Source organism: Wickerhamiella sorbophila (assembly GCF_002251995.1).
Source record: "Wickerhamiella sorbophila strain DS02 chromosome Unknown contig1, whole genome shotgun sequence".
Taxonomy (NCBI): Eukaryota; Fungi; Ascomycota; class Dipodascomycetes; order Dipodascales; family Trichomonascaceae; genus Wickerhamiella; species Wickerhamiella sorbophila.
Genome location: NW_020193984.1, coordinates 2199570 through 2221915, shown reverse-complemented (window position 1 = coordinate 2221915; position 22346 = coordinate 2199570). Strand labels below are relative to the sequence as shown.

The 22346-nt window shown below is 48.4% G+C and overlaps 17 protein-coding genes across 17 annotated transcripts; 9 read left to right on the top strand and 8 right to left on the bottom strand.

The window, feature by feature from the left end:
• Positions 1-81: 81 nt before the first annotated feature.
• Positions 82-573, bottom strand: B9G98_01373 (hypothetical protein; the record flags this gene model as incomplete). The annotated part of the gene is made up of 1 exon (XM_024807931.1): positions 82-573. One exon carries the CDS (start codon positions 571-573, stop codon positions 82-84), a length of 492 nt encoding a protein of 163 aa, XP_024663699.1.
• Positions 574-712: 139 nt separating this feature from the next.
• B9G98_01372 (ER-derived vesicles protein ERV14) lies at positions 713-1229 on the bottom strand (the record flags this gene model as incomplete). The annotated part of the gene is made up of 3 exons (XM_024807930.1): positions 713-1026; positions 1080-1159; positions 1213-1229. 3 exons carry the CDS (start codon positions 1227-1229, stop codon positions 713-715), a joined length of 411 nt encoding a protein of 136 aa, XP_024663698.1.
• A 64-nt stretch (positions 1230-1293) lies between these two features.
• On the top strand, positions 1294-1707 carry B9G98_01371 (hypothetical protein; the record flags this gene model as incomplete). Its single annotated transcript, XM_024807929.1, has 1 exon — positions 1294-1707. One exon carries the CDS (start codon positions 1294-1296, stop codon positions 1705-1707), a length of 414 nt encoding a protein of 137 aa, XP_024663697.1.
• Positions 1708-1733: 26 nt separating this feature from the next.
• On the bottom strand, positions 1734-5144 carry B9G98_01370 (putative ATP-dependent helicase C23E6.02; the record flags this gene model as incomplete). The annotated part of the gene is made up of 1 exon (XM_024807928.1): positions 1734-5144. The coding sequence occupies one exon, from the start codon at positions 5142-5144 to the stop codon at positions 1734-1736; it is 3411 nt and encodes a 1136-aa protein (XP_024663696.1).
• Positions 5145-5395: 251 nt separating this feature from the next.
• On the top strand, positions 5396-6142 carry B9G98_01369 (putative FAD synthase; the record flags this gene model as incomplete). The annotated part of the gene is made up of 1 exon (XM_024807927.1): positions 5396-6142. One exon carries the CDS (start codon positions 5396-5398, stop codon positions 6140-6142), a length of 747 nt encoding a protein of 248 aa, XP_024663695.1.
• A 91-nt stretch (positions 6143-6233) lies between these two features.
• Positions 6234-7742, bottom strand: B9G98_01368 (NuA3 HAT complex component NTO1; the record flags this gene model as incomplete). The annotated part of the gene is made up of 1 exon (XM_024807926.1): positions 6234-7742. The coding sequence occupies one exon, from the start codon at positions 7740-7742 to the stop codon at positions 6234-6236; it is 1509 nt and encodes a 502-aa protein (XP_024663694.1).
• Positions 7743-7852: 110 nt separating this feature from the next.
• Positions 7853-8497, top strand: B9G98_01367 (Pre-mRNA-splicing factor sap62; the record flags this gene model as incomplete). Its single annotated transcript, XM_024807925.1, has 1 exon — positions 7853-8497. The coding sequence occupies one exon, from the start codon at positions 7853-7855 to the stop codon at positions 8495-8497; it is 645 nt and encodes a 214-aa protein (XP_024663693.1).
• Positions 8498-10241: 1744 nt separating this feature from the next.
• Positions 10242-12185, top strand: B9G98_01366 (Autophagy-related protein 9; the record flags this gene model as incomplete). Its single annotated transcript, XM_024807924.1, has 1 exon — positions 10242-12185. The coding sequence occupies one exon, from the start codon at positions 10242-10244 to the stop codon at positions 12183-12185; it is 1944 nt and encodes a 647-aa protein (XP_024663692.1).
• A 56-nt stretch (positions 12186-12241) lies between these two features.
• Positions 12242-12670, top strand: B9G98_01365 (Spliceosomal protein DIB1; the record flags this gene model as incomplete). Its single annotated transcript, XM_024807923.1, has 1 exon — positions 12242-12670. The coding sequence occupies one exon, from the start codon at positions 12242-12244 to the stop codon at positions 12668-12670; it is 429 nt and encodes a 142-aa protein (XP_024663691.1).
• Positions 12671-12818: 148 nt separating this feature from the next.
• Positions 12819-14309, top strand: B9G98_01364 (Diacylglycerol O-acyltransferase 1; the record flags this gene model as incomplete). The annotated part of the gene is made up of 1 exon (XM_024807922.1): positions 12819-14309. One exon carries the CDS (start codon positions 12819-12821, stop codon positions 14307-14309), a length of 1491 nt encoding a protein of 496 aa, XP_024663690.1.
• A 45-nt stretch (positions 14310-14354) lies between these two features.
• B9G98_01363 (hypothetical protein) lies at positions 14355-14666 on the top strand (the record flags this gene model as incomplete). Its single annotated transcript, XM_024807921.1, has 1 exon — positions 14355-14666. The coding sequence occupies one exon, from the start codon at positions 14355-14357 to the stop codon at positions 14664-14666; it is 312 nt and encodes a 103-aa protein (XP_024663689.1).
• A 23-nt stretch (positions 14667-14689) lies between these two features.
• Positions 14690-15022, bottom strand: B9G98_01362 (hypothetical protein; the record flags this gene model as incomplete). The annotated part of the gene is made up of 1 exon (XM_024807920.1): positions 14690-15022. The coding sequence occupies one exon, from the start codon at positions 15020-15022 to the stop codon at positions 14690-14692; it is 333 nt and encodes a 110-aa protein (XP_024663688.1).
• A 51-nt stretch (positions 15023-15073) lies between these two features.
• Positions 15074-16597, bottom strand: B9G98_01361 (hypothetical protein; the record flags this gene model as incomplete). The annotated part of the gene is made up of 1 exon (XM_024807919.1): positions 15074-16597. The coding sequence occupies one exon, from the start codon at positions 16595-16597 to the stop codon at positions 15074-15076; it is 1524 nt and encodes a 507-aa protein (XP_024663687.1).
• A 413-nt stretch (positions 16598-17010) lies between these two features.
• On the top strand, positions 17011-17555 carry B9G98_01360 (hypothetical protein; the record flags this gene model as incomplete). The annotated part of the gene is made up of 2 exons (XM_024807918.1): positions 17011-17395; positions 17440-17555. 2 exons carry the CDS (start codon positions 17011-17013, stop codon positions 17553-17555), a joined length of 501 nt encoding a protein of 166 aa, XP_024663686.1.
• A 181-nt stretch (positions 17556-17736) lies between these two features.
• Positions 17737-18606, top strand: B9G98_01359 (hypothetical protein; the record flags this gene model as incomplete). The annotated part of the gene is made up of 1 exon (XM_024807917.1): positions 17737-18606. One exon carries the CDS (start codon positions 17737-17739, stop codon positions 18604-18606), a length of 870 nt encoding a protein of 289 aa, XP_024663685.1.
• Positions 18607-18664: 58 nt separating this feature from the next.
• On the bottom strand, positions 18665-20137 carry B9G98_01358 (Lipase A; the record flags this gene model as incomplete). Its single annotated transcript, XM_024807916.1, has 1 exon — positions 18665-20137. The coding sequence occupies one exon, from the start codon at positions 20135-20137 to the stop codon at positions 18665-18667; it is 1473 nt and encodes a 490-aa protein (XP_024663684.1).
• A 512-nt stretch (positions 20138-20649) lies between these two features.
• On the bottom strand, positions 20650-22302 carry B9G98_01357 (T-complex protein 1 subunit theta; the record flags this gene model as incomplete). The annotated part of the gene is made up of 1 exon (XM_024807915.1): positions 20650-22302. The coding sequence occupies one exon, from the start codon at positions 22300-22302 to the stop codon at positions 20650-20652; it is 1653 nt and encodes a 550-aa protein (XP_024663683.1).
• Between the last annotated feature and the right edge of the window lie 44 nt (positions 22303-22346).

Here is a 22346-nt window from a genome sequence, read left to right as displayed (position 1 = left end):
GCCTCGCTTCCGTACACGAATCAGCAGCTACTCCAAAAAAAAGCACTCTTGAATGCCTCACTTCCGTACACGGATCAGCAGCTACTCCGAAGAAAGTGCACTCTTGAATGCCTCGACATTGGCTTCCGTGATCGTCAGATTAGGAACATGCCGAATCATCAGGTCGTCTGCCTGCGCCTTGATTTTCATTTTCGTCTCGTCATCGCCTGCCTGTTCGAAATTAAGCACTTGCAGAGCCAGGGTCTGTAGTTCTACGCACTTGTCATGCATGGTTTTCTGGGTTGGACAGCTGGTGAATCGCTCCCATAGAGTTCCTCGTAGCAAACAATTAGAAAACGCCTTCTCGTATTCCACGCAATTGTCCATGGCAATCTGGCTGACGGTTTTGTCCCTAGATTGCAGCTTGGCCTCTGGAATAGGCTGGGTCAGCGATTCCAAGGTCGCGGACTGCGGCTGGACCTCCGCGGCGGTTCGCGGCGGCTCAGCAGGCTTTTCCTGTAAAGTCTGCTGCTTGTAGTACGACTTTAGATCGCTGTCAACAACATCCTCCGCCTGCTTTCCAAACCAGCCCATTATTGTGCTGACAAAAGACAGCTTTGCGCCATCGCAAAAAAGCACCTTGGCTGAACGCCAGGGCGGATGCGGAAAAAAAAAAGAGTAGATGATCAATTGAAAGGTTACGTAGTCGCGAGTTTCATCTAGTAGCTGGGGTTTAGTCGTTGCCAATAAGAGCAACGATGAACGAGTAGAGGTAAAAGAAGAAAATAAGCAGATGGAAGCCCAGCTTCGAAAAACTCTCCTTCTTGTGACGGCCGAGCGTGCGGAAGATCTCGGTAGCATCTAGCAGGTACTGGTTTTTAAAAATCTGATTGCCATTGAACAGAGAAATCGGCAGATTGAGCAAAAACGACAGCCAGTGGCCGGTAATCAAAAACAAAAGCGTCACAAAGCCCTGCAGAGCAGCCTCTGGAATGAGGTAGACGTTCAGCTTGTTGCACAGATCGATGGGATTGATATAATCGACCTCTTAGCGTTAGTATTCTGGCCCACAACACGGTTAATTCCTTTGGTGTACTTACCCAAGTCGCTGTACATAATGGTGAAAAACACCTGCATGAACAGATTCACTGCATTAACCAAAACAACAAACAGGTACAACCTAGTCGTTAGTACTTAATTCTCTCCTACGGCTCCCCTCGCGCTCTCACTTACCAGGCTGGCCCGTTCATATCGAATTCTATTCAGGTGGTGGTAGGTGGGAAACAGGGCAACGGCCATTTAGTCAGCCTTACCATGGACCATGTTGACGCAGAGCTGGAGAGCATAAACCGGAAATTTGTGCACCGCATCAACAACACAGGCTACGAAAACTTTGCCGATTTGCTGGCAGACATGCGTAGTGTGCAACTGAAGCTGCCAATCGATGCCCCGGCCTCAGAGTACTGGCTGCGGATCACAAACGAAGTCGCAGACTACATCCGCGATTGGCAGCGGAACATCGATTGGGATAAAACACTCGCATATCTCAAGACGCTGGAACACGATTTGTGCTTGCTGGTCAAGTACCTCACCGCCACCCAGATCACGCGCCTCAATTCCATCATCCTGCGCACCCGGCAGACCGTCGTGCAGCTCGACCCGGACGAGGAGGCGGCGTTTATTTATGAGAACCTGCTGCAGTTCACCGGCTCTTCTTTGAATATGTAACAGTGAATAAATATAAATAAATACCCTCAGGCTGCTGCCGGCGCCATGCCAAGCATATACAGCAGGTCCTGTCTTGTAACTCTGCCCCCGGTGCTCGCCTTTGCATCCAATGCTGCACCAATCACTTTTCGCTTCTTGTCCTGGATCCCGCGAATGCGATCTTCAACAGTGTCCTGATTGAATAGCCGGTACACGTGCACGGGTTTGGATTGGCCGATGCGATGAACCCGGTCTTTGGCCTGGTCTTCAACGTACGGGTTCCAAAACGGCTCCGCAAGAATCACTCGATTAGCACTGGTTAGAGTCAAGCCAACGTTACCTGCTTTGAGACTAATCAGCAAGACTTTTTCTACACCATTCCGGAACAGCTCAAGTGATTCGTTGCGTTCATCTACGCTCATAGAGCCCGTGTACATTGTGAACGGAATCCTGGCTGCGGTGAGCGGAATGGTGAATATCTCCAGAAAGGAGGTGAATGAAGAGAAAATAATAACCTTGTCGGTAGGGCTCTGCTGCCAGATCTTGTATAATATAGACATGGTGCCGTCGATTTTGTCAGATGTCTTCCACCCGTCGTCAAAAACCCCCTGGATGCGAAACAGCTGAGCAACTCTGTCGATGTCCAAAGCATAGTTGATTTGACGCCCGCAGGCAGAGCTGCAATCAACCTGAACAATGCGATGCTGGTCAAGCTCGCCTTCGTCTTCCCCAATTTCGTCGTTCTCGGTGCTCTCTTCGAAACGAACTCCGGGATTCAGCACTTCAAAATCACGAAGAACTGCGTCCGCATCGGTGTGGTCCTCAAGTGATTGTTCATACCTCTCGTTGTGTTCTTCAACCAGCTCGTTGATACTTTGCTTCCACATGAGCATCTCTTTTTGGGTTCGTTTCTGCCGCTGCTTGAACTGATGCTTGACAAGCTCGCTTATCTCCTCAAACGTGCCTTCAGCAGGTGCACGTTTCACAACTTCGCGCACAACTTTTAGCGGGCTGGTCTCTTGAATTCTAGAGTGGCAAGAAGGACAGTTGATTAATCCGCCATTGGGCTCCTGCTGTGACTCTATCTCGTTCAAACAGCTCCTACAAATGCAATGAATGCAACCTGTGATCACAAGAAGTCCACTTTCATCCTCGCTATCGGTGCTAAAGCAGCTGCAACAATCGGCATCAGTGATTTGTCTCACCAACGCTTGGGTTCTATCGTCAGCTCGGATTGCTATCGCAGCTTGAACATCTTGCTCCGTGATACCAATTTCAGAGGTCCCTCTGATAAGGGCTGTAAGTGCAATCAAATAAGGATGGCAAGCCTGCTGGCGCATCCGAAGAAGCGCTGACAAGATATTAGACATGGAAAACTCGTTAAGGGCGAGTCGCTTGGTTTTCAAAATCTTGATTAGGCCTGCTTCAACCTCTCTATAGCTCTCCAGCTCCGCTGGCGAGGGTGTCAGCATCATACTGTAAGTAGTCTTCGGAGGAAGACCCTCTAAAATTTTGCGGCCGTTGATCAACGTGGTTTTTCGACGTCGAAGAAGAATAACACTCAGCAGAGTCTTGAATATGCTGTTAGACTCGGTTTGGATTTCAGAAATTGTCGATCGGTCCCCATTCATAGTAATCTTCTCTCGAGGAAGAATACTCTTGAATGCGAGCATGCTATCCCAGTAAGGTTTGATTTTTAGGAACCGAATCAGTGGCCATAATTCAAACAAATTGTTTTGCATTGGCGTGCCAGATAAACAAATTCGGTTCACGGCTCTGAGTGACGCACAGGCAATAGAGGTTCTCGCAACAGGATTTTTGATAGTGTGGGCTTCATCCAGAATAACTCTCCACCAGTGTATACTAGGTAGCGGACGGTTATGTCTTTTATTGTACGCATCTGTTTCGTACAAAAGAGTCGTGTAGGTAGTAATGACAACATCATACTGTCTTTCAATGGCGTTAGCATTCATCAACAAACTTTTGTTAGTTGCGCGGTGGTGGACATAGACCCGTTTCCGAAACTCAGGTTTGACACGATCATGCAGCTCGCTATACCAGGTTTGAATGAGTGCCGTAGCACAAACAATAAGGGTTAGACGAGGACCTGTGCTTGGTGGGGGGTGGGCGTACATTAAAGCAATAGACTGAATAGTTTTTCCCAATCCCATATCATCGGCAAGAATACCACCATGATTTGGTCCCTTTTCGACTCCCACAAGCCATCCCAGGCCAAGTCTCTGATGTTCAAGATCAGAGACGTCGAGTTCGGATGGCATTGACATCGGCGTCACGTTGTTGTGAATTTTGTCAAGAAGCTGAGCATACTCTGACTCCATACGATTACGCTCTTCGATACCAACCGTTCCGGAAACACTCTCACTAGAAGCCCCATAGGATCTGTGAGGAATATCGGATCGCGACTGCGCGTTGAGATTGGTCTGGAAATCCTGGAGCATTCGCTGGATTCTTTTGTTCTTGTCGTTCAACCGTGCCCTGGATACGCGTATAAAGTTTGAAACGCTCGACTCGGAGTATCTTCTCAATTGCAGGTCGTAGAGGACTTCTCTAACCTCTGTAGAAAGATTCCGGTACTTGTCGGCCATATCTCTGTTAAATCCTCGGGTTACCGGTGAGACAGCTAATTCTGCCTGATACTCGAGTTCCTTGGCTCGTTCCGTAAGACCAATGGCAAAACTGTCTAGCTCGTCTCTGTACCCTATTGCATCAGACCGCTCGGAGCTTGTCATTGCCTCCAGGCTTTCTTTGAAGCGTTGGTTGCGTTCTTTTCTTGTCAGAGTCCAAGGGTTTACTGCAATTTTTGTTCCAATTTCCACTTTCAAGGGGGATCTGGCCGCTTTGATCCGTACAATCTCAACATCAGAACCAGAGGACATTTCTTCTAAATCCTCCGGCTCAACCGCTTGATCTTCTTCTTTCTGCTCGACTTTACGACGAGACACGTTCTGCGCCATCGAATCCGAATCAGAGTCCTCTGAGGAGTTCGACCACTGGCGCTTGTTTAGCGTTTCGGCGTCATTCTGCTCCCAGGGCCGGTTGTCCTCATCCGAGGTTAATTTGAAAACATCGATATCTTCGTCTTGCGACGCAAATTCCGGAACATTGAGCTCGTTGTGGTCTCCATCCGCGCCACTATGTGCGTCAAAGACAGCAAAAGGGTCCAATTCGTGGTCTGAAGACGGTAACGGCAGGCTGTCTGAGACAAAAAATTCATTTTGCAAATTAAAGTCGGCAATTTCGTCCTGGTTGTGCCACTTTTCGCTGCCTTTTTGTCCGTCTTCCGCCGTGTCGGTCGCTGGTGGTGCCTCCGGTGTCTCCTGGGAGCGTGCTAAAGCGCTGCTATGCTCCTCATCGCCAACTAGATCAACAAACTTGGCACGAAAATCTTCTGGAGGATCCTTTTCGCTATCAGAAACAAGGTCAATTATCTCACGCATTGGAGATATCCACCAACGTAGATCGTCCCGCTTACTCACCTTGACTCTGTAGTGGCGTGCAAGCTTAAATAGGGTTTTTGTCAGACTCGAAACGTATGACCCTAGCGATTGTTTAATATAGTCTACAACCAAGTTACTAATTGAAGCAGTTTCCTCTGCAAACGCCGTCGCTTACTCAGAGCGCACTTGCTCGCTTAGTAGGCTACCTTGAAATTAATTTTCGGCCAACAGCCCTCCGACCCGAACCCGTCATGAAAAATAACATCGTGGAGCCGCATCCAGCGTACCTGCGGTCTGCGGAGCTTGTGGAGGGGTTTCTGCAAGATCCCAAGGCTAGTGAAGAGGTGAAACAGCAAGTGCAGCTGTCACTAGACATTATCGACGATGCTCTGAAGCAGTACAGCCTGGACGAGTTAGCACTGTCGTTCAATGGCGGGAAAGACTGCCTGGTCATGCTTGTTCTGATTCTGGCACAAATGCATAGGAGGCATGGGAAAGAGAGTTCCCAGAAGCTGGGGGCCCTCGGCGCCGTCTATGTCAAAGTGGTCGACCCGTTTCCCCAGGTTGACGACTTTGTAGCCCAGTGTGCAAAAGAGTACCCGCTGGACATATATGCGGACAATCTGCCTATGAAAGGTGCACTCGCAAACTATTTACACAAGAACCCGCATGTCAAAGCCATCTATGTTGGCATTCGTCGGGCAGACCCCTACGGCGAGTCCCTGAAATACATCCAGCGGACTGACCATGGATGGCCGGACTTTATTCGCATCCATCCGGTCCTCGAGTGGACTTATACACAGATTTGGGAGTTCTTAATCCAGACTGGCGTCAGCTACTGCAGTCTTTACGACGCGGGATACACATCTCTGGGTGGAGTAACTACAACTGTGCGCAATCCTGAGCTCGCAAACGATGATGGATCCTATAGACCAGCCCACTCGATGAAGGATGGAAGCAAGGAGCGCGTTGGGCGTTTTTCCGCGACAACAAAATAGCATTTATTCCTATATATTAATGTGAGTATGATCCAGAACGGAAAGGCCAAAAAGTTCAAGAATAAAAAAAAAAAAGAAAAAAAAAAAACCATCACGTCGCTTTGTGCCGTTTTCTAGATCGTCCGTCAAGGCTTTTACGTGCCCTCAAAGCCAGATCAAGGTACTCCTTCAGTCGCTCTCTCTCTAGGGCCAAGTCGTATGCTCGGTTTTCGGCGGAAAAACTCTCTTGCCTGCTGGTATCGAGGGCATGCACAAGCCTTTTCGAAAACATTGCACCAATATCGTCTCGCTTCAGCGTCCAGTACCGGCATATTGCTGGCATCACGGCTGTGAGGTCGATGTTGAACCGCCTCATGATGTTACTCGTTACCATATCTCTAACAATAGTGGGCACGTATAGGGCACCTTTCTTGGTCCTCCATTCTGGATAACGCTTCTGGTCAAGCTCCTCCTCTTTTTGTGCCTCGCTCGCTTCAAGATCAAGCGCTCTGCGGGCAAGGGCTATGTCCGCATGCACGGGGGCATTCTTCGGGGTATGGCGAGAACAAAATGCGACGAGCGTCGTCGGGTCGGCTAAAGCTCCGGCAATTCCGCCTACCAGAGTCATTGACAAGCCTGCAGATTGACCACATGTTGCGTGAAATGCTGTTGTACAGTCACCATAGGCGCACTGTATGCAAGCCCCCTGCTTCCGTTGGCAAATAAAGCAGTTTAGCCGCCAGCGATCCCGAGGAATCAAGCGTGTGCCATTGATGGGCTCCATATAAACGCCGTTTCCTATACTCAATTCAGGGATCCACAGACCACAGAGCACATGAGCCCATCGGCCCTCTTTGGTCTTGGTAAGAGCACCCGACCGATGAGGACAGAACAGGCAAGAGATTGAGGTCGCGGGAGCCTGTGCCTTGCATCTTCTGCAAAGCCATTGGCCCTCTGGTATGAATGGCACACCGTAGCATTCTTGATGCACCGCTATATCGCAGCCATCGCAGTAGACAATAGAGTTCAGGTTGTCAACATCCGCCTCGTTGCAGATGACGCATTGTTGGGTTTCATCAATGAGCTGCATCCGCTCGTTTTTGTGCTTCATATTCAGTTCAATCTTGAAGCTTTCAAGCTCAAGCATGCTGAATGTAACCTCAAAGATCTCGGCGGTGATTGGAACCCCATACTGTGAGACGAGGTAGCCAAGGAAGCCCAGATCCTGCTCATCCATGTCGTATTCCACAAACTCCAAGCTGTCGTGCTTGCATGGGATTCCTTTAGAATCACCTGGCAAGACTTGTTCAGGGAACCGGGGATGCGCAATCGGGTCGTTTCGCAGATAGTGCGCCTTGGGCAACGCGAAGGCTGTCGAGTAGCCCAACTTGGTCAGTTCGGCATTCTTAGTGGCCACTCGGTCATCATAGCGCACCAATTCTGATTCTTCATTGCTGTTTCCGTTTCTGATCACGGGTATTTTTACGGATACTGCCGGTAAAGCTCCGGTGTGTCCTGGAGTAAATACTATGGGCAGCGGCTTGTTGATGTTGAGATGCGGGTAGATCTCCTCGTACGGTTTTTCAATACGAGGCGTTTCTATGATCTTTTTAGACTTCATATTTCACCCAAAGCACGCATACTTTTGTGTCCCCCTCAAACGCGTTGTTTTTCAATAAGAATGCTTAGGCATCCCAGGCGATCTCTCTGACTGAACTTTGAAAGCAGAAGATGGACTACCAGAACCGGGCGGGATCGAAGAAAGGAGGAGGAGGTATAGCTAGTAAAAGCTTGGAGAGTTTGCAACTCAAAAAACGCCTGTACCAATTGGCGGCCGATGTCTCGGACGTCGATAGTAATCCTTACCTGCGCAGCCTTCCGGGGGGGGTCTATGAATGTAAGCTTTGCTTGACGAAACACAAGTCAACAAACTCTTTTATTCTGCACACCCAAGGACGGCGGCACCAGCAGAGCCTAGAACAAAGAAAGCGGCTAGAAGCCCCAAAGTCGGGCTCGTCGCCAGCTTCAGCAAAAGTTCAAACAAAGAGCTTTGTCAAGATTGGTCGTCCTGGCTACAAAATCACTAAAATCTTTGATCCCGCTGCAAACAAACGGGGGCTGCATCTTTTGATCAAATACCCTCAGATCAAGAGTGGTCTGCAGCCTATGCATAGGCTCATGAGCGCATACGAACAGCAACAGGAGCCAGTTGATGGCGCTTTTCAGTATTTGGTAATTGCTGCCGAGCCATACGATACGATTGCGATCAAAATTCGAGCCCCGCCGATCGATAAAAGCTCGCTTTGGAGCAATTTCGACCAGGATACTGGTGATTACCATTTACAAATCCTCTTGGACTCGGTGGATGAGCCTTGATCTGTTTTTCTATTTATTTATTCTTCCATAATGTGTCTCAGATTCTCTGATGTTACTAGGCAATTACCATAGACTGTCTGTGGTAATGTGTAGCGTGCGCACACAGTGATTAGTATGAACCTTGAATAGGTAGCACATTGGTGATGATCATACTTGCAGTTATATATTAGCGAATAGAAACTCCTTGACATAAAAAATTGCAAAAAAGTGAGTTTGTTTAAAAACTAAAACTAAAAAATAATGGTCCCTGGCGGGATCGAACCGCCGATCTTGGCGTAACAAACCTTGAAGGATATGTATTAGCACCACGCCTTAACCAACTGGGCCAAGGGACCTGTTATTGAGAGTGAATATTTTGTTGAATAAATAATATCAAGCTGCACATGGTACAGAAATTTACGCTTGAGAATAATGCAGACTACTGCGTCGAGTAAATAGGTATCGAACCCGAACATAATGAAGGCCCACTTAAGAATGATTGAATAATGTATCAGGTTGAGAAATAATTTATCCGTGGGATGTAGGCGACTATCAACCAGCTCGAAACAGAAAAATGTAACGAGTTCGGACGATCCAGAGCTACTTCCGAACCACTTCTAGCAATACAATAACGCCCGTGGCTCGCTGATGGGAAGTTTTAGATAACTAGAGCCCGTCATGAAGTATTAGATGACGACAGGTATTTGGTTAAACGGTATGATTGCGAATTCCCATGAATACCTCAAATATTGCCTAGTATGCAAAACATTGATAATAAATCAATGCCTGTTGCGAACTTGGCTTTTCCACCACCAACATGCTGTGGGTGCAGCTTTGGTCCCCAAATGTGATCTAAACAATCAATCATTCAATATTTAGCTATTTGACATACCGAAAGCCTAGTGAACAGTTCGTTTGCCAAATTTTCAGCTCGTTGGTCAAGATAGCTCATGTTTCGCAAACGATCGGAATAGGAAGCACAGACTTTTCTGTCTACTACGGTCGGCTGCGGCCATATCCAGATGAAAACAAGACTTCCCGTCCGATCAGTCCTATTGAACCATCTGAGAGCCTTACCAAGTATTACAGTGGGAGACCATGTGAGAACAGAAGGTGCTGCAGTTTTTTCTTCTCGCGTTTCGCATGACCTCTTTGGTTTTACAATAGGGACCACAAGTGCTGCACAAATTGTGTAAAATGAAGTAACAATATTGAGTTTTTGCGCCGTCAATGTTTTACAAAGTTCTGAACTACGTGCAATCTATGCGAGGCCTGCAGAATTGGGCATAATTTTACAAACACGGAGATCAACGAAATACAGCAACAATAGTTCTTCAGTGATGCTGATGCTACGTTTTCTGTCCTGTACAACATTTCAAGGGATACTATTGTTATTGGAGGGTACCAATTTATGCGTATGTCAACAAGGTACCTTTGGTTTGTCCAAACTCTACGACAAGTCTTGGATACCAGTAGGGAATTATGCCATTGGTACATTTCGGGTACCATCTACTTGTGCTGGGCTCAATTCTTGTCGTTCCGGCTTCAATCCTGGCTTATACGTAAAGGAAATTCGAGCGGAAATTCGACCGAAAGCAATTCAGCCAGAGTTATGAGCACTTGGAGCAAACTCAAGTTTCGCACTAAACTAGAATAGGCAGAGACATTTTGTTGAATGTTTGGCAAATAAATTGATTCGTAGCATCATCTAGCTCGAATTGAGCGCAATGATATTGCATCGTCATCATTGCACGATTTACTCATCATGGACCAATCGATCTACCAAGATGAGGCGTTCGGCAACAACTCAATTCCCGCATCTTTGATGTTGCAGCAACAGGAGCAGACCGAATTGCCTCTTGCTGAACGCACTGAGCCTCCGTTGCTCTCAGCAGAAGAGCTGGCGCAGTGGCGCTGGGCCAACGTTGAGAACTTGGATGTTTACTTCCAAGAAGTATACCAGTACTTTCTAGATAAAGGCTGGTACTGTACAATTTTGAGACGATTGACGAGTATGATAACTGTACTCTTTGTTATTTCGTTTGCGATCTATCTGGGCTACTGTATAGATTACTCCAAGCTTCGCGGCGCAACCACACTAGAGCAAATACGCGTCCAGCACTGCCTTGCCAAAGCACCTTTTCACACCAAGTTTCTACTGTGGGTGTTTGTTTGTCTTTGGCTCTTGAAATGTTTCCAGCTCGTTGCCGACTCCAGGCGGTTATGGGAAATGAAGATGTTTTACGAGTATATGCTAGGGATCAACGAGCAAGAGATCCAGACGATTTCTTGGCGGCAGGTTGTTGAGAGAATTGTGAAACTCAAAAGTCTGAATCTGGCAGCCGCTGGACGTACCGGGGAAGTCCCGAAAGCGAGAGCTCTTGATGCACACAGTATCGCAAACCGAATCATGCGTCAAGAGAACTACCTGATCGCATTGTATAACAAAAGCATCCTGGACTTGAATCTCGATGTGCCGCTTATTGGCAAGTACACGTTTCTGACAAAAACTCTAGAATGGAGCATTAACCTTTGCATTTTGGATTTCGCGTTTGATGCCAAGGGTGAACTGAGGCCAGTGTTTTTGAACGAGGGCCGGCGTACAATGCTTGCAGATGGCCTCAAACGACGATTCCAGTTTTTGGCCGTTATGAATATTATTTGTGCTCCAATGGCTGTCTTGTATATGGCACTGTACTATTTCTTCCGGTACTTTGCCGAGTACCATCGTGATCCGTCGTCGATGGGCATGCGGACTTACACACCACTAGCGGAGTGGAGACTACGAGAGTACAATGAGCTCTATGATATTTTCCGTCGCCGGTTGAGTATGAGTACTGCTCCTGCCCTGAGGTATATCTCACAGTTCCCAAAAGAGCGCAATGAGATTGTCCTGCGATTCATTATTTTTATCTGCAGTGCTTTTGCCGCAGTGCTTGGTACTGTCTCAATTTTTGATCCAGAGCTGCTGTCGCTGGAATTAACCAAGGGTGGTTCCGTGCTGTTTTACCTTGGTATTCTTGGTAGCATAATTGCGGTTGCTCGCGGTATGCGGGCTATGGAGTCAGAGATCCTCGATCCTGAAGGAGCAATGCACCAAATTGCCGAGTTCACGCACTACCTGCCCGACTCGTGGCAGGGCAAGCTGCACACCGAAAAAGTAAAGGCAGAGTTTTGTGAGCTTTACGACCTGAAAATCAAAGTGATAATGAGGGATCTGTTGAGCATCGTTGTCAATCCAGTTATTCTATGGTACAATCTACCTGAATCTAGCGACAAAATCATTGATTTTTTCCGCGAGTTCAGTGTTCACGTCGACGAGCTTGGCTACGTCTGTTCGTTTGCAGTGTTTAACCTTGACCATGCCAACAAGATGAAAGCCCGGGCAGATGCGCTAGACAAATACTATTCGACTGCTGACGGCAAGATGCTCAAGAGCTACCTAAACTTTGTCGACTTTTATGGCCCCAACGCCGGAAAAGCCCCTCACCGGAGGGGCAGCATACACGCCCATCGAATGTCGCAGCCATCCAGCATTATGGAGAACTCTGTGATGGGCCGGTACGATCAAATGAAGCTGTCAGTGGTAGAGGAGACGGTAACCGAGCCTGAGCCTGAGCCCGTGCCTGATACGTCTCTCCACGACAGCGGGGTGTTCGGAATCCTAAACAAAGTGGCCAAGGGCCAAGGCAAGCAGCGATTTATTTAATTTATTTATATTACGAGTTTAACCAGTTATGACCGCCAGACAGTCGCCCGTTAGTCATGGGCAGTGTCTTTCTCCCTCATCTGCACAGCGGCTGGCATGTTGATCAGGCAATACTGAGCGAAGAAGACCGCATAGTGGCCATAAGGTTCGGGCGAACAACGACCATAGAGTGTGAGGAGATGGACGAGCTGCTGTTCAATATTGCAGAGAGGGTGAGAAACTTTGTTGCCATCTACGTCTGCGATATTGACGAGGTACCTGACTTTAATGAAATGTATGAACTGTATGATAACATGTGTGTGATGTTTTTTTATCGAAATCGACACATAATGTGTGATTTCGGTACAGGTAACAACAACAAACTAGACTTTGCTATAGACAACCCTCAGGACCTTATCGACGTGCTCGAAACCGTGTTCCGGGGGGCAAGAAAAGGCAAGGGCCTGGTCGTCTCCCCAATTGACTTTTCTCGAGTACGTAGATAATCCCGCTTTTGGCAAAACCCAACATAACAACAAAGCTGAAACCTCTTGTTCTGTCCGCAGCACTCGGGTAAGGAGATTTTTATGCAGGTAGTCTTTATCTAATTTCGTACCTCAAGGCGGACCGACAGAAGGCTTGTTGGAGGACTCAATGTTAGGCTCGCACAAACCACAAACGAATATTTTATCTGTAAAGAACCGGCAGCACAATCGGACTAGGCTTGTATTGCCTCACGATGAATTGCCCGCAGAGGAGCCGCGGTGTGAGCAGCCGGTGGAAGCGCCAGATAACAAAACATTGCCGGCTTCACCAAAACTGATCCATTCAAAGCCTCTACATGTGGTGGGGTTCACTTCTTTGCTATCCCGTTACCGCCGGCGCCCCGCTGTCAAGTGCGATTGCGGCCGGCAGCTGGAGAGCCCGGGGCTGCGGTTTGAAGGCATCAAGCACCTGTTGATGATTGTGCTCTTTCTGGGCAGCCTGAGACTGCTGTGGATTGACTCACAAATTAAGGGTATCCGATACGCATTCCGGAAAGCCGGGTTCCAGTCGAAGGATATGAAATATTGCATACTGCTTTTGGCCATGAACCTTGTTTATTTGCCCATTGCGTTGATAGTTGAGCGAATTGCCGCCACTTCGTGCAATCCCAACAAGCAAGAGTCGAAATTGAGCCAGTGCCGATGTAAAATGGTCACTGCAGTACATATTCTCAATGCCTCGACCTGCTTGATCGGCTCCAGTCTTTTTTGTTACCAGTTCATTTGGAACCCGTTGATTGGCACCATTTGTGAGTCCAACACCATCATTACATTTTTCAAATTGACATCCTACTGTCTAACAAACACCGCGTTGAGAGAGAACCATCACCTCGGCACGTCCGGGCCGGAGTACTACGGGTCGGTCCGCTATCCAAACAATCTCACCGCCAGAAACGCCGTCTACTTTTGGTTTGCACCCACCCTTATTTATCAGCCCGTGTATCCGCGCACCGAGAGAATCAGATGGCAGGTATTCTGGTCACTGGTCGGCGAAACCCTCGTGGGATTGATTTTTATTTGGATGCTCAGTTTGAAGCTGGCAGCTCCAATCCTGAACGACACAATGATTCATTATGAGACTGGAAGTCTTCAGCTTGTGGACGACTTTATCAAACTGTGCGCGGTCAACATCACTATCTGGCTGTTGGGATTTTTTGTGATTTTCCAATCCGTCCTAAACCTGCTGGCTGAAATCACTCGCTTCGCAGATAGGGACTTTTATCGCGACTGGTGGAACGCAGGATGTCTGGGTACCTACTGGAGAGATTGGAACAAGCCGATCTCGAACTTTTTGCGAAGACATGTCTACTATCCTTTGCGAAGCCGCAAGGTTGGCAACTTGGCCGCATCGATCATAGTGTTTTTCATTTCGGCGGTCTTTCACGAACTGCTGGTCGGTGTTGCCACCAAGAACTTTAATGGCGTCGCCTTCTTCTCAATGATGGCTCAAGTGCCATTGATCAAACTGACCGAGCCCTTGGAGAAAATTCGTGGCCCTGGGACTACAATTGGCAACTGTATTTTTTGGCTATCGATTTTACTGGGACAGCCCACGGGGCTGATCATTTACTACGTCTCGTGGAGCTTGAAGCATAAATAGTATATTTATAAGGATTATTGAATCGCGAAAACAGCACCATTTGTCATGTCGTACCCATTTGCCCACGCGTCGTCGTTCGCTCAACACATCAATGACCAGGTTACTGTGATTGGAAAAGTCACAGAAGTCAACGGAAACATAGCAACCGTCGATTCAAGCGGTACGGTCAACGTTCGGGTCAACGCCACCATGGATCCCGTCGAGTCGGGCTGCTACTACCGCTTTCTGGGCAAAGTGGTCGACGATACCACCCTGAGCGCTCACGATCAACATAAAATCACCAACGTTGGCGACTACGACGCAGACATTGCTCGTCGTGTTATTGACGCCCAAGCCGGCCAGTCGCCCTACTATTAAGTTATATAAATTAAGCCCGAGTCTTAGGAGACAGTTCTCAGTTGTGCCACCACTGATTTGGCGATCTCGCTGGCCAGCAGCGCGTTATCGAGGCTGCTTGAAACGGAGGTAGCCAGCAGCGGGGATCCATTGCGGCGGGGCGCTTGCGCAACGCAGGTTACCTGCCCGTCGGCGCTTTCGGCGATCATGCTCTGCACTGTGCCAAGCTTGAGCGTTTCCGACAACTGATTCAGAGCTACAAGCTCACTGGCACTGCTTTCAATAGTATACGCGTTTTTCTTAGCTGTGCTCGTCACAATCGTTCCAGAAACTGTCGATATTTGCACCTGGGCATCTACTGATTGCAAGTGTTCCATGACAAAGCGGTAGGCCAAACGAGAGGGGTGGGTTAAGATATGTACCGGGAATCATTGGGCTTCTTCAAACCAAGATCCTTCTATGTTTTCGTCCAAATGGTAAAGCGGTGGTGAGGACGAGATGGATGGTCCATTTGTGATGTAGAGTTTTTGGACCCGGAAGTCAAAGTCCGCGGCCTGCTGGTTGCTGTACCTCTTGGAGGGGCTTTGCATGAACGCTTCAAAAACGTCGTCTTCGGAGCGGGAAAAAATGTGTGTGCGAAGCCATCGCCTGGCAGATCCAGAGCCACCTGCGAATTGATCGGGCCGTTTGTTAGGGGTCGCCAATTGCATGAACCTTGCTTCGGGCGGGATGTTCTCCTTGTTCGACTCAGTGTCTGGTGTCGATGGTGCTGCTGGTTCACTGGACGACTCGTTTTTGCCTGGCGAGCTTGGTTGCGCGGGCAATTCGTTCGCCTCGGGTGAGGCGTCAGCGGGGGTCGCTTCGTCTTTGGGGTCTTCACTGACTGTTTCGCTTGACGACGGTGCAGCCGCTGGCAGTACAATTGGGTTGGGTGTGGATGTCCGGCTGTTCAGTGACTTGGTAGTTGTGCGACTTCTCCGATTGAACAGTTCGCTGGGCCGCATGACCTTTTTTGTTTTATAGTAAAGACCACACGCGTTGCACAGATTGTGTTCCTTACCATGAATGACAATTTTACGCCAAGTCGAAGTCCGAATATCACCGCAATTATGACAAAACTCGGGGGCCTCGCCCAGTGCGATGGCATGTGAGAGCTGCTCATCGATTCTGCTACCTCGCGTACGCCGATTAGCTACGGGGGCTTGCGCAGGGGTTGGCCGAGATTGGGCGGAAGTACTCCGCGGTGGCGATGAGGGGGGAATAAATAAAGAAGCCGAGAACCGTTTGCGGGGAGAAATTCGCTTGGCTCCAAGCGTGAAATCACTAGAAGGAACACTAGGCATATCGGAGTGAGAGCGTGACGACGCAGAGGACGGCAAAGCAGACCTTTGAGAAGACAAAACGGAATGTGTTTCACGTAGAGACGCGTATTTTTGATCAGGGGAAAAGGAAATAGGCATCGATTTCATGGCTTGTGCAGGCAACGACTCGTCAGACGGTAATGCAGGCCCCGACTCAAAGCCGTGTTGAAGAACGGCAAACTTGCGCTTGACCAATGGGATGAAACATAGCTCGATTTCAAGCGTTTGTGAGTAAAGCCCAGACCGGCCAATTTTGCCTGCGGCATACTGCCCAGAGCTAACCACGCTGTGATCGATATGGGAGGATAAAAGCCCGTGGGCCAGCAGAGGCAGCTCAGTTTCCGAGTAGTCGACGGAGTAAAGAGAATAATCTGAATACTCACTAAACTCTGATAGTTCTGGACAGACTTTGAGAATCAGCTCCAAACATTCTGATACGTTCAGCAAGCCAATGGTTGAGGTCGCGTTTTCAGCGTGCACCGGCAGCAGATTCGGCGGCTTTACGACAAATTTTTGATTGCGTTCCCGACTAATAGTGTATAATATCTTCACCGGAAGTTGGCGGGCCTCAAACCCCACCGGCACCTCCATATCAGTTTGCGGTAGTGAGGATGATCGAGGCTAAGAATGAAGTGCGACGCGTTTGGTAATTTAAGAGGTGGGACAATCTGCTGCAGCAACATGTGCGTTGAGGACGAAATATGTGCAGAGCAGTAGACGAAAATTTAAATTGAGACTTGTATTCACAAAAGCATGGAAATTTTGATGTAATCGCTGGATTTTCCCAATTCGCGGTTTTGTGCTGTTTATCATTTGAAGCGATCAGTAATGTTGTCTGGGACACCACCACCAGTGAAATTGTGCTCTGTGCAGATTACGCGTCGGTGCATATTGACGCTAGGCATGGATTAAATATGACAGGTCAGAATCCAGAGCATGAGCTGAGTTTAAACTGCCTTATAATAAGTAACTTGTACACCGCCGTATCTAAAGTTTCTCTGCCAATGAGTGAGATTTTGCTTTTGTTCGCGAAAGTGCCGCGAGGCCTGAACCACAATCCAACCGAACGATCTGCGTTCGCTGATTTAGCGTCCTCACAGCCCACCTGGTGGGACTGTGAGCCTGAATCGAAATCTAGTCTAGACGAAGTCGGAGCCCAGTATAGTTCTACTGCTGGAACCGTTTCTGAGAATTTGGAATTCCTGTTCGACGAGGGATTGTCGTTCTTCTCGGATTTATCAGAGCAGAGTCAAGAGCTCTCAAACGAGAATTTACTCTCAGCTTATAATTTGACAGGGCCACCGAGTACTCTGGCCTTGAATGGGTCGGCAGCGAACGAGGTCGACGTTTTCGTCAAGGCAACGTTTCCGTTGATCCAGCCTGGGAACGGTAAGCGTAACCCCACAAGATCCCAACCACCTCTAGTAAAAGAGCCATCGAGATTCAGTTTGGCAACTACCAACTCTCAAATGCCAACCAGAGGGCAAAAGTGGCCAACGGATATCCCCGTAACAATTTCCACTCGTCCAACGTTGAACTCGCAGCCTAGTAGACCTATACTGCGCGAGAGGCCGAGTATTCTTCAAAAACTTACATCTAAATTGAAACGCTCTGAAAGACGCTAGTTTGTTTGAGCGGTGCACCACCCCAAAAAAAACTCTAGTTTCCCCAGTTTTTTTGCTGCATAATGCGCATGTCTCGCAATCCGCTCAGTCATCCTAGTTATCATTATGATGTCCACTCGTGTTACTGTAGCTCCGACCCGCAAGTTGCCGAGCGGAAGTGAAATTCCCGTAATTGGTTTTGGTGTTTACTTGATTCCTATTTCCGAGACTGTCCAGGCTGTCAAAGGCGCTTTGGAGGTCGGTTATCGTCTGATCGACAGCGCATCTTGTTATGCCAATGAACAGCAGTGCGGTGAAGGTATCATGAAATTCTTGGCTGAGAACCCTGAATACAAGCGCTCGGACATTTTTTACACCTCTAAAGTCTGGGAGTCTGATTATGGTTACGAAGGCGCCAAGAAGGCAGTCGACGTCTCACTTGCTGAAGTGAAAGATCTCGAGTACATTGATCTATATTTGATCCATTCCACAGCTGGCGGCAAGAAGACACGTCTTGATACCTACAAAGCCTTGCAGGAGGCTGTTGAGGCCGGCAAAATTCGCAATATTGGCGTTTCGAACTGGGGCGTCAAGCACCTGCAGGAGCTCTTGGACTGGCCTGAACTCAAGGTTATGCCTGTAGTCAACCAAATTGAGTACAGCCCATGGCTCCAGCACGGTGATATTGTCAGTTTCTGCAACAAGCACAATATCATCATCGAAGCGTTTTCTCCATTGACGGTTGGCCAGCGTCTTGCTGATCCTAGCGTTGTGTCGCTTGCTGAAAAGTACAAGAAGTCTCCCGCTCAGATTCTTTTGCGTTGGTCCGTGCAAACAGGTGCAATTCCTCTCCCTAAGACTGTTCGTGCCCAGCGGATGAAGGAGAACATCGACATTTTTGACTTTGAGCTTTCTAAAGACGATCTCAAGAATTTGGGTGACCCTTCTTCGTACTACGTCACTGTTCCTGAATGGGACCCCACCAAAAGAGAGTAACAGAGCAAACAGCTGAATATGAGTTTCGTATCTATAAATCAAATTAGCACCAAGCCAATTACAAAGGAATATATGGCAGCCCGAGGCCTTTCCAAAAATTGTAGGCCTTTCGGGAAATTGCGTCAATATCGTCCATTAAGGGCACATCCATTGCGTTTGCTTGGATAGAAGCAATGTGATCGGGATAAAGATCAGGGACGTAGTTCTCCTCAAAACATTTGTGGAGGAACTTGATCAACGCAGGCGTCGCTGCGACAGCTTCCAACAAATGCCCAATTTGCGAGTCCATATGATAGTCGACTCGAGCACCATTTTGGCAATAAAAATCAACTAATCCGTTAACCTTTTCAGCGGGGGCGATCTCATCACTGTCGGCCTGGTAAATGAAAAGGGGCATGCTTGGGGTGTTGAAACCCATGCGCTCCCTCTCAAGAACTCGACGGAAGTCATCCTGGTTAAGCACGGCTGGGCCATCCTTGAAATATGCAAAGATATCTTGGCCCACGTAGTCAAGGACGTCCCATATAAGGCAGTGGTTCTGAATTTCGTTGGCGCGGGTCTTGGCATTATCCTTCAAGCTTGCTTCAAGAATGTCCATAATCTGGCACTCTTGAGCTAGCCCATAGAACCCTCCTAGAGCATATGCACTAAATAGACCTTTGTTGATCACCGAAAGTGTAGCGTTCAGATCAACGATAACACCGCCAAACGCAGAGCCACATATATCTAGTTCAGGTGCGTACTCTGATTGCAACTCCGAGGCATATCCAATAGCAATTGCGCCACCCGAGTAGCCTGTCATTGCAATTTTTTCAAAACTGAAAGGTAGATATTCCTGAGCTTCTATGGTAGCACGTATAGAGTCCAGGACCGATTTTCCAGATCGGTAGCCAGATCCAAATGAGTTACGCTTCCCCTGGTGATCAGGCATAACTACAGCCCAGCCTTGTATCAGTAGTGCGTCAACAGAGGGATCACGCAGTCCAGTCAAGTATGCGTACGAAGGCGAACAGTCGAAGTTTACAGAATCTTGGTAAGGTGCGTAACACAGAAGATGCCTGCCATTGTAGTTTTCGGGAATCAAGATTGTTGCCACATCAGCAGTAGGCGCACCTTCTGCGAATTCACTACGATAAGATATTTGCCAAGCTCGGCGGACCTCGGGCATTACAGCGCGGACATCTACCGGGCGAAAGTCAATAAGCTCACCGTTGGCCATATCCCAATAGATAGAAATATTGGGCCAGTAGAAAGGATCTGAAGTGGGTGGTTGCGGGTAGTGGTGATCGTCGCCAACCCAAGTGAATGGGGAAGCCGGAAAGTAAAAAGGCTGCAACATGGGCCAGGTTCCAGGCTCATTTTTGTCAAAGCCAGCCAGCTCAAACTGGGCAGGAAGCATAGGCTGTCCGTTTATACCATAGCGATCAATCGGAATGTAAGGCAGCTCGGTCAAGGTTCCGTTTTTCACATTTTCATTGGCCAACGGGTCGGTGAAAACCGAGGCAGCGAGGAGTTTGTATGGATCCCACATCTGAGAAATATCTGGACTTGGAACTGTGTGGTCTTATATATTGAAAAGCAGAAGTCTTGATGTTCGCTTTGACGACGATATTCGGTTGCACTGCAACAGCTTGCCTCGGTTCGTTTTGCAAAGACCAGAAAACGACAGTACAAAAATTTGTTGACATTGACAGTTTTCATTTCACCAATACTGAGATCCAGTTGAATCCTTTGATCTAATCCGCTGCCAATTGGGATAGCTCTTCAATAGTTCGAATGAGGCAGGTGCAAGAGCGTACTGCAACTGGCGCTGTTGCCACACGGTCTCGGGTCTTTTTTTCACCGAGACCAAATATATCATATGACTATTTCAACAACAGACTTCGATGTCTACAAGTTAGCTACTGTTAAGTATCTTTCGGCTATATGATTTCAGCCAAGTGCTAAGCTGCTAGCAAATTGTGGTAGCATCGTCTAGGCGTGCGTCAATGCGATCAGCAAAATCAAACGTTTACCAGTATATTTTGACTAGTATCTATAAAATTAGTCCTGATCCCAATCAGCGCGCTGTTGGGGAATTTGAGGCCCACCCGCTCTCTTGGCCATGATGATCTGATCAACATTTAGGACGGTGCACGCAGCAGTGGTTGCAAGCTCAATTGCTGATCTCTTGGCCAAGTAAATGTCAAAGATTCCATTTTCTTTAGTGTTGAGAGTACCAGTCTTGGCGGCTGTATCCTCGAAATTGATATCAACGCCAGCAGGGACGCCACGAGAATGCAGAGCGTAAAGCTTGGAGATGACTTCAACGGTATCTAGACCGGCATTTTCAGCCAAGGTGCGAGGGATGACTTCAAAGGCCAAACCAAACTTTTTGATGGCATACTGAAGGGTACCGGAGGTACGTTCACCCTGGGCAACAACTGCCTCAGCAATATCGATTTCCGACGCGCCTGCGCCCGGAACAACACTGCTGTTCTTGGTGAGAGCTTTGACAGCATTGACACCATCATCAACTGCACGCTCAACATCATCGAGCATGTTCTGGGTTGCACCACGCAATACAATAGTCGCAGTGCGGGTGGTGGTATCCTCTTGTTTGAAAACGGTAACACGGTCACCGCCGATCTCCTCAGTTTCAATCAAGTCGATCAATCCAAGCTCATCAGCTGTTGGTGCACCAAGGCGGGGAATGGGTGCAGCACCTGTAACTCTGCACAGACGTTGGAGGTCGAACTTGGAGCCGACCTTGAACACCAAGACGCCGTAACGGTTAAGGTAGTGCAAAGCCAGAGCACCAATGCCACCACCGGCAATAATGACCTTGACACCAGAGTTTTCGACAAGCTCTTTGACCATATCTTCGACCTGGGTTTCTTCACCCTTGGAGAAGTCGAGCATTTCTTTGGCGTTGTGCAGCAACACTGTTCCCTTGGTTTCTGTTTGGGAAATGTCCACGGGGCAAGTGAAAACGGCAACCTTTGCATTTGTCGCACGCTTAACGCTGCCCTCCGGTTCAGAGTTGAACACCATACCCTTGATGACCATAGAAGATTCGATACTGGAACCCATGATCTTGACCACGCGGACGTTATCAACATTGAATTTCTTGGGGTCCTTGGGAAGGACATAGGAGACGGCGTCAGCGACATGCTCGGCAAGCAGATCTTCGATTCCGTGCTGTTTGGCAGCGATGACGGGCTGCAAAATACGGGCCAGCTGCTTCCTGTCAGCGATATCATCGATCTCGGTCAACTGCTGCTTGTCAAGAGCCTCCAGCGCATACTTGAGCGCAAGCTCGTATCCCTGAACAATTTCAGCAGTGGACATGCCAATACGCACCAGCTCCTCTGCCTGGTTCAGGAGCTCGCCGGCGAGCACTACAACCAGGTTAGAGGCATCACCCATCTCAGCTTCCTGCTGCTGGCTGGCCATGACAATGACCTTGACGACGGGGTGCACGATGTCGAGCTCGCGCAAAATGGTGCCTGCGTCCGACGTAAGGAAGATTTTCTGGAGATGGTTGACTACGATCTTGTTGCGACCCGACGGACCTACCGAGGTGCGCACCATGCTGGCGATCTCGCGAACCGCCTGGATATTCCGGTGCACAATACCATCCTCGCTCTGGTGCGACGTGTAGCCCTGCTTGAACAAACCCGCGTTGGGGGCGCTGGGCAACTTTAGAGAACTCATCAAAGATGAACAGATGACAAATTTGGGGCAACCTTTTTTTTAAG